The following is a 9504-nucleotide window of genomic DNA, read 5'->3' on the forward strand; positions in this document are numbered from 1 at the left end:
TCTTTTTTTTTCTTTTTTTGAAACAGGGTTTCTCTGTAGCTTAGGAGCCTGTAATGAACCTTTAGGCCAGGCTGACCTCAAACTCAAAGATCCTGTCTCTGCCTCCCAGCAGGACCTTGACGATCTTGTTTTTCTTTAATAATCTTTGAGATGTCTTTTTGCCTTCCAGAGGGGCTTCATTAGAGTCTTACAACTTTAAAGGACAGGTTTTTTGTTGGTTTTTTAAATGGAGTTGGGGTGAGATAATGAGGTGCCTGTGGAGACTAGAGACAGATTGCTGCAGCTGGATTTAAGTGGTTTGAACTACCTCAAGTGGGTGGTGTCTCTGTGTAGCTTTGGAGCCTGTACTAGAACTCACTTGGTAGACCATGCTGGCCCCAAACTGTAGGAGGTCAGTCTGCCTTTGTCTCCCAAGTGCTGGGATTGCAGGCTTGAGCCACCAATGTCCTTAAGTTCTTACAACTTTTTTTGTTTTTCAAGACAGGGTTTCTCTGTATTGCTTTGGAGGTTTTCCTGGAATTTGCTCTCTAGACCAGGCTGGCCTCGAACTCACAGAGATCTACCTGCCTCTGCCTCCTGAATGCTAGGATTGAAGACGTGGGCCACCAACGGCCGACTCTTACACAACTTTTAAAAATACGTGTTTGAGAAATTTACCATTTGTTTTCTTAGGAGTTGAGAAATGTTCAGGTTAAGGTTTAGGATAATGGAGATAGGGGGAGAAGATGCACAGGCAGTGATGGGGTTGGCATGATTCTTGGTGGGGATTTGTCCTTGGCCCTGCAAATGTGACATGAGCATGCAAGGGAATTTTGGGGTATTTGTTTTCCAAGATTTTTCTGTAGTTCTGGCTGTCCTACAACTAACCCTATAGATGGAACTTTTGACTTGGCCTGGGGCTAAAGGTGTGCTTGTTTCTGCTTGGCCTGGGGATTTGTGGCTTTATCAAGACTATCTTTAAAATGTCAGCCACAAAGGAAGGATTTCAGTGGTAGTTGATTCAGTCAGTCTCCAAGGCATTTTTTTTTAAATGACATTTATTATGGATTTTAGCAGCTAACATTTGGAAGCAGTGTCTGGGCAGAACATAAAATTCTAGAGTTTATTTAGCAAGGTTTCATGCTTGAGGAAATTTGGAACTTTTGATCTACTACTGTTGGATACGGCGGATTGATTGTATCTGGGAAGTCTGGGCGTGAGATCCCCATTCTCTCCAGTGTTTGTAGTCTCCTCCATGATGGTCACATTCCAAGATATACTGATAACCACGATATCCAGGATACTGGTAGCAAACCCAGCTAAGAAATTCAAAGCATATATTACATATTAGACCTGATTAAGAACCTGACATACCCCCAAATCTGAGTCCTTTTTCTCCTCAACACAGTGATACTGGGGTACTTAGAAAACAAGTCATTAACTTGTTAGGCACTGTTTACTCAGCATAGTGTGGATACAAAAGATTGGCTTAATCGTGAAAAGTGTTGGTAATGTAAAAGCTTTTACAGAGATAGTGAAAGAAAATAGAGTAGTAGCTGGAGCAAAGAATTCCAGGTAGTGCAGTGCATGGAATCTAGTAACCATGATCCTTGGTATCTTTGTTTTACACAGGGTTTCTCTGTATTGTTTTGGAGCCTGTCCTGGAACTTGCTCTGTAGACCAGATTGGTCTCAAAACTCAAGAGATCCGAGTGCTGGGATTAAAGGCATGTGCCACCAATGCCCAGCGATCCTTGGTATCTTAAGTATAAGAATTGCTTTGAAATGTGGTCCAGCCCTGTTTTTGTACTTACGCCCCACATTGTATCTTCATGGAACCAACTTCGTTGTTGAACCAACCCATGGCTTGCAAGGAAGGGTAGTCATCACAGATCTCCCACTGGCGTCCAATAAAGTTCTCTTTCTCAAAGATGGTAATCTTAGACTCTTTATGATTCTATAATCCAAAAGTTAAAACCTTGAGTTCGAGACCTGCCTGGTCTACAATCCTCCCACCCCCTCCAAAAAAAAAAAAAAAACCTTAGTAGTGTGATTATTCTACTGGCATTTTTTTTCCAAAAAAATTTTTTGTCCTTTGGTATATAATACATGATCATTGACAAAAGATTCGGGCTAAACAGGGATGTATAAGAAAAATCCTGCTGAGTGGTTATGGTGCACTCTTTCATTCCCAGCACTCAGGAGGCAGAGGCAGGAGGAGCCTTGTCTACAGACCTAGTTCCAGGACAGCCAAGGGAACACAAACTGTCTCAAAACAAGAAAGAGCTGTAATTGTATTTAACCCAAATTAAAGATAAACTTTGAACTTAACCAATATACGACATTGTTTTTTGGTACTGCTGGAATCTAATCAGAGGCCTCATTCATGCTGTGTAATTGTCTTACCTACAGCCCCAGCAAGAGCTCACAAATTAAACCGTTATGTTCAGTACATGTGTGCATGCATTTATGTTTGAAGTAACCTCCCCAGTAAAGTACATGATTTAGATTTAGAGTTGTTTCTTATCTAACCTCATGAGAAAAGCCATAAGAGTAAGCCATAAGACAAGGTTCACTCAGGACCATTTTCAACTCTTAGAAATCTAGTGGTCTGTTTCTGTTTAAACTTCAGAAACTTTTATTCAAACGTTGATGTGTACCCTAGACTGGCCTCAGATTCAAGATTGTATTCAAGTTTGCTGGTACTAGAATTTCAAGTATATGCCGCCTTGCCAGCTCTCTCTGAAAGACTAAATGCAGCCGGGTGGTGGTGGCGCACGCCTTTAAACCCAGCACTCGGGAGACAGAGGCAGGTGGATCTCTGTGAGTTCAAGGCCAGCCTGGTCTACCAAGCAAGTTCCAGGACAGCCTCCAAAACAATACAGAGAAACCATGTCTCGAAAAAAAGGAAAGACTAAATGAAGCATGATGGAGTCACCGTGTTGGAGGGGGAACAAAGAGTTTGGTGACTGAGGCAGGTCGTGCCTGTATACCCTATTCCTGAAATGTAATTTTTTTTATCGACAACTGTTGTGATCTGCCTTTAAATTTTTCAGATTCTGTTTTCTGCCTACTTTAATCTTACTGCAGCCCCTAAATCAGTCATTGTAAAGACTAAAACTGAAAGAGAACTTGACTCATTTAAGTCATGTCAGATACTTCTGTCGACAATGAGAAAATGGGGACACCAAAGTTTTTTCAAATTTAGAAAAAGAGACCAAGTTTGGACAGTTTAGTTATATCTGAAATGAGAACTTTTTTTTTTTTTTTTTGGTTTTTTGGGACAGGGTTTCTCTGTGGCTTTGGAGGCTGTCCTGGAACTCACTTTGTAGACCAGGCTGGCCTCGAACTCACAGAGATCCGCCTGCCTCTGCCTCCCGAGTGCTGGGATTAAAGGCTTGCACCACCAATGCCCGGCTTGAAATGAGAACTTAATGGACAATTGGATATTGTTAAGGAACTGAAAGAAAATGATGAGTTGCTGCCTATCTTTAAACAAAGAAATTGCTCATTTTAAATGTGGCCAAGTAGTGTAAAAAATATTTATCTTCAGATTCAATTTAAAATTCAGCCTAATGCATTGTTAAATAATACCTGGTGTTAAAAACTTATTAATGTTGGGCTGGAGAGATGACCCAGAGGTTAAGAGCACTGACTGCTCTTCCGGAGTTCAACTCCCAGCAACCACATGGTGGCTCACAACCACCTATAATGAGATCTGGTGCCCTCTGCTGGCCTGCAGGCATGCATGCAGGCAGAACACTGTATACATAATAAATAAATAAATATTTAAAAAACTTATTAATGCAGTTAAGCAGCACTAGAATACCTGCCTATTGCTTCAGTGAAATCTTAACGTATTGTCACTTAACTGACCATAAATGTGCATTGTACTACATGGTAAGTGGTTTCTCACTGGTTGTCCTTTAGAACTTTGGTTCTCCAGTATGTGCTTCCTGCCTCTATAAGAAGTTTCTTTTTAGCATAAGGGAGAAAAATCAAATCACAAATTTAAAGGAAGGGAACAGTGTTATTTTTTTCCATTCTCCCTGTTAGATCCTACTAATTGACAAAAGCAACACAAATATCAGTCTGACCTCATTCTTTACCCCACTCACGTGTCAAAAAAAAAATGTTGAAATTTCAAACTCACGGCTGAACAGATAGGGCGGAAGGACATGAGGCGCTCAATATGGTAAGCATTGCTCCCACTCCAGGCATCCCATCGAGGGTATTCTCCTCTCTCCAGGATAAACTGTTGTCCACAGAAGCTGGTATGCTCATAACCAATCCAGCTGCCAAAGATAGGGAATGTTATATGGCCTTGGAGACAAGGTCTTTCTTGTTTTAGATGAGTTTATAGTGGGATAAAATATCAAGTCAATCACAAAGCCCTTTGTAATGAGTGCAATGTGTATTAACAAAGGTCTGTTTCCATTCTAGTGACCTAATACTTCAGATTGATGATCCAGTGATCATTTCTTTGGTTCTATGTCTTGTAAACCTCTTCTAAGAGAGCAAAAGTTGCTTTGTTACTTACAACTTGATTTTTTTTGTTGTTGTTTTGTTTTTGTTTTTTGAGGCAGGGTTTCTCTGTATTACTTTTGAGGTTGTCCTGGAACTAGCTCTTGTAGACCAGGCTGGCCTCGAACTCACAGAGATCTGCCTGTCTCTGCCTCTCAAATGCTGAGATTAAAGGCATGTGCCACCAACGCCCGGCTCTACTTACAACTTGTTAACCCCTGAATCATATTTAATGAAGCTGTCTTAAAGTGTGTGTTGCCTGTTTCAAAGGGCTGAGGAACTCTGTTTTGGTACAGAGCAGCTTGTGGACATACAAAGCCACTTCGTCATTGACTGACAAGAGTACTAGTGTGGGTACACACCTAGGTCAGCTTGCCAGAATTAGAATACAAAAGAGGATCTCACCAAGACTGACTACCTGGAACACTGAAAACTAATGTGTCTCTGCATTCTTGAGATTTCATTCCTTTTAATAGAGAAATTAGCTAACTGTCTGCTCTGGGACATAAATCTATTTGTATGTAATAAAAAGGTCTGTCATTTAGGTGGGTAGTGTTGACACACGCCTTTAATGCCAACACTCTGGAGGCAGAGGCAGGGGCAGGCAGATCTCTGAGTTTGAGGTCAGCATGGTCTACAGAGTGAGTTCCAAGACAGCCAGGACTTTTTCACAGAGAAACTCTGTCGAAAAACAAAAAAAAAAACGTTCTGTCAACTCGATTTATCTTCAAGCCAGGTGGAAGAGGTACATGACTTTAATCCCAGCACTCTAGAGACTGGTCTACAGAGCTAATTCCAGCACAGCTAAGGCCCCCCCCACACACACACAAATTGTCTCAAAAAACCAAAAAGAAAAAATAATTCCCCTCTCCCTATTTCTATGGGGGAAAAAAGGCTTCTCATATTCTGAATGAATCAAAAGGAGTGGTCTATGGACTTCAAAAGCAGAGATTCAATTGCTCTCACTGTCTACCCTGTTCCAAGTCTACTACCAAGATATGAACATCATCCCTAGCTTTGAGTTATTAATTAGGCATGTAGCGATTTCATTTAGGAAATAAGACACCTCTCTAAAAAGTGATTAGCATCTGGGGAACATCTTCCTAGATCCTTATTCATATGTCCTATGTCTTAAAGAGACCTGAAAAGGGCCTGAAGCTCTGTTGGTGTCCATACTCACGCGCCACACTCCACCTTGAGGGACCGAACGTTATCAAAACTACGCTCAGAGACATTTGGGCAGGAGCTGGTGAATTCCATCCTCTTGCCCTGGAAATTCTCCTGATCATAGATGGTTATCTGAAATGGATTGAAATGGGACAAGGAAAACCAGGTACAGCAGTAAGAATAGGGGTGCAAACTAAGAGTTTGTATTCAAGTTGGTGGCGCACACTTTTAATCCCAGCACTTGGGAGACAGAGGCAGGCAAATCTCTGTGAGTTTGAGGCCAGCCTGATCTACAGAGCGAGTTCCAGGAAGAGCTCCAAAACAATACAGAGAAACCCTGTCTCGAAAAACAAAAAAACAAAACAAAAAGAAAACAAAACAAAGCCACAGAGAAACCCTGCCCCCCCCAAAAGTTTGTATTCATCCTGTAATTTTCATCACTAGCCACAGCTCAGGATACCTGATAAGGTCCTTTCCACTATAGACAGGGCAAAAGGGTTCAAATTAGTACCTCTACTCAGTGACATGTTCAGGTTAAGTTTATGATAAGAATGGTCTTTCAGGGACAGTGAGAGCTCAAATGACAGACCAACAAATGTCCTGCACCTATATGACCCAGAGGCCAAGAATCTGAGACTTCTAGAAGCACCCTGTGGATTATTTCTTTGCTTCTAAAGTATGAAGGAATTGTGATAAATCTTTTGTCTTTTCTATAAGAACTTGATTCCTTACTTGGCAAGCTCCCAAAACTGTGAACTTGCCTCAGAGCTGTCCCATGAGGAAACGATTGTTAGGGAAACAGTGAAAGACTTGGGATCTGCCACTTCAGCTCATGGCTAAATCCAACCTCAGACTGAGTAGGGAGGCCTGAATCCCATGGCTTATTTGGGATCTAAGGCAAGTCAGAATTGGCCTAGGAAACAAGTACCATCTCCCACCCATCATGGCAGTCTTCCAACAGTCTTTGGGTGTTGGATGGGCCTTCCTCCTCCAGAACAGCTTTTGTTGGATGGGTACTGTCGAAGAATAAGTACAGCCGTATAGCTACTGTGTGACAGTTCTTCAGCTCTGCCTGTTGGATCTTTCCATTTTCCATGTGATTGGACCAGCTTACCTTCCATGGTCCCATGGACCCTGGCATAGGGTTGGTCTGAGCCATCTTGGTGGTTGGAAGAGTTTCTGAAAGACACACATCAGTGATATGGCTTTCAGGATGAGGCTAGTGAGGTAAGAAGGCGCAGGGAAAAGAAAAAGAGGTTTGAAGTCCCAGACTTTGTTTGGGATCCTGGCTCTGGTGCTACTACCCAAACCTCTCAGGTTTTCCATCAACAAACCTTTTACATGAAGTCACTAAAAATTAGAACAGTAATGCAGATTAAAGACTGCAAAGGCAGCCGGGCTTTGGTGGTGCATGCCTTTAATCCCAGCACTCAGGAGACACAGGCAGGCAGATCTCTGTGAGTTCAACGCCAGCCTGGTCTACAGAGCTAGTTCCAGGAAAGCCTCCAAAACAATACAGAGAAACCCTGCCTCGAAAAAAAAAAAAAAAAAAAAAAAAAAAAGACTGCAAAGGAATTTGGACCACATGATAAATGTATCTTCTGTCCTCTTGCTTGCCCTCAAAGAACAACATTGCCTGGGCCTTGTATACCCTAATATCAACTCCCTTACAACTGTCCAGACTCCATGTATCTAGTCATTTAGGCAGCAGGATCAGAATTCCCCACAGTACCTGCCCTAATTTAAAAGGCAACCTATACTTGGATCCTTCATGGTCTTCCCAGCACCCATTTACCATCCCTTCTTCCTCTCTGTCTCCTAGATCTGTTTTGACCTTGTCCTTTTCCAGCCCGCAGATTTGACTTCTTCCTCACTTCCCAAAACTCACAATACTCATCTGTGCCATTACTGACTATATACTGGGTGATCATCTCAATAGCAGGGCTGACAATTCCTGGGTGATTGATACAGCACCATGCCAACCCTGTGGTTAGATGGGGCAGAGGGTAATTTGAAAAATACTTACTGAAATTAGGCTTGGTGGTACAGACCTGCTACATGAGATGGTGAGTAGGAGGATTGCAAGTTCAAGACCTACTTGGGCCAGGCGGTGGTGGCGCACGCCTTTAATCCCAGCACTCGGGAGGCAGAGGCCGGCGGATCTCTGTGAGTTCGAGGCCAGGCTGGACCGACAGCCTCCAAAACAATACAGAGAAACCCTGTCTCGTAAAAAACAAAAAGAAAAAGAAAAAAGACCTACTTGGACAATTTAGTGACACTATCTCAAAATAAAAAGGGCTGGCCTGGCGTTGGTGGCGCACGCCTTTGATCCCAGCACTCAGGAGGCAGAGGCAGGCGGATCTCTGTGAGTTCGAGGCCAGCCTGGTCTACAGAGCGAGTTCCAGGACAGGCTCCAAAACAACACAGAGAAACCCTGCCTCAAAACAAACAAACAAACAAACAAACAAAAGTAAGGGCTATGAGTTCCAGGCTAGCTAGGGCTACATATTGAGACCAGTTCTCTAAATGGGTGGGATGGAGTGGAGGGTAGTAGCAGGGGCTGGAGATATAGATCAGTACTAGAGTGTTTGCCCAGTGTGTATGAATCATTAGACTAAACCCCTAGTAGTAGTAGTAGTAGTAGTAGTAGTAGTAGTAGTAGTATGTGTGTGTGTTTATAATGAAGAAAGGATAATTATAAAAATACAACAAAGGCTTACTCTATGAAAGACCCTACTTTACTCACATTAATGTATCTAGTCCTTACAAGTCAAATACCATCGCCACCCTCTATTTTATGAATGAGGACTAAGGACCATAGAGGTTAAGTAGTCATCTTTGATGGTGTGATGAGAAGGATGGGGGAAGGAGAAGGAAGGAAGAAAGAAGACAGGTAGGTATATATCAAGTTTCTAGACTGAGAACCAACATTCAGGATTCTACCCTGGTATCCAACCCAGGAACTAATGCACAAAAATTCTGGCATTTCTATGTGGAGTCCCCAGATAAGCAGCACCTCCTGCTCTCTACACCTCCCTGTTCCTATAACCTGTTTACTTTTTACTGATCCCCTGTCTTGATTTCTATGGATATGGTTATTGTCATAGGTGACTCCTCAAGGTAACAAATGAAGCTGCCCACTGATCAAAGTCCCCCACTTTCTCTACCTTCAAAGGCTCTAACCTCTAGGCAGGAGACAACTATTCTTCCTCTGCATTTGTCTCTTGGGAGAAAGAAAGGAAAGGAAAAGGCACCACCAAAGCCTTACTCACCCAGCTCCCGCTGCACAGTCTGGGTCTCCATCTGGTGCCACATCCTCTATGGACCCCCTCTTTATAGTCCTGCAGCCCATGGCCACCGGCTCTGTCAGCACTCTGGCTTCCCTCTCTCTTTGTTTCTCCTGATCCCCAGAGCTTTTGTGACTCAGTCTGCTGGGGAGGTATCCCTCGGAGCTTTGTTTAGGGTTACAGAAGTGCAGAGGCCCTCCTGTTGGGCAGGACTGGCTGCCCAGGGAGGTCCTCTCAAAGCCACTGGGAGCTGAGGACAGAAGCATTCTGTAGTGAATGTTTGTCCCTGTCTTGTTCTGCCTAGAATCTTCTACCAAACACCAAAATGTACCATGTATTTCCATAAATATGCATATATTTCCACAAATGTGACTGTAAAGCTGGATGTGGTGGTGCACATCTTTTATCCCAGTACTTCTTAGGCAAAGGTTTGTAGATCTCTTGAGTTCAAGGCCAGCCTGGTCTACAGTGAGCTCCAGGACAGCCAGGACTACATATATAGCGAGACCCTATCTTAAAAAATAAATTAATTAAATGAATACACACAA

General features: G+C 42.8%; 1 protein-coding gene across 1 annotated transcript; it reads right to left on the bottom strand.

The window, feature by feature from the left end:
- Positions 1-1025: 1025 nt before the first annotated feature.
- Cryba1 (crystallin beta A1) lies at positions 1026-9028 on the bottom strand. The gene is made up of 6 exons (XM_005077040.4): positions 8942-9028; positions 6784-6848; positions 5683-5801; positions 4132-4273; positions 1793-1935; positions 1026-1298 (listed from the first exon to the last, which is right to left on the bottom strand). Exons 1-6 carry the CDS (start codon positions 8982-8984, stop codon positions 1151-1153), a joined length of 660 nt encoding a protein of 219 aa, XP_005077097.2. The 5' UTR covers positions 8985-9028; the 3' UTR covers positions 1026-1150.
- Positions 9029-9504: the final 476 nt, after the last annotated feature.

Source organism: Mesocricetus auratus, unplaced genomic scaffold (genome assembly GCF_017639785.1).
Source record: "Mesocricetus auratus isolate SY011 unplaced genomic scaffold, BCM_Maur_2.0 Super-Scaffold_100007, whole genome shotgun sequence".
NCBI classification, from domain to species: Eukaryota; Metazoa; Chordata; class Mammalia; order Rodentia; family Cricetidae; genus Mesocricetus; species Mesocricetus auratus.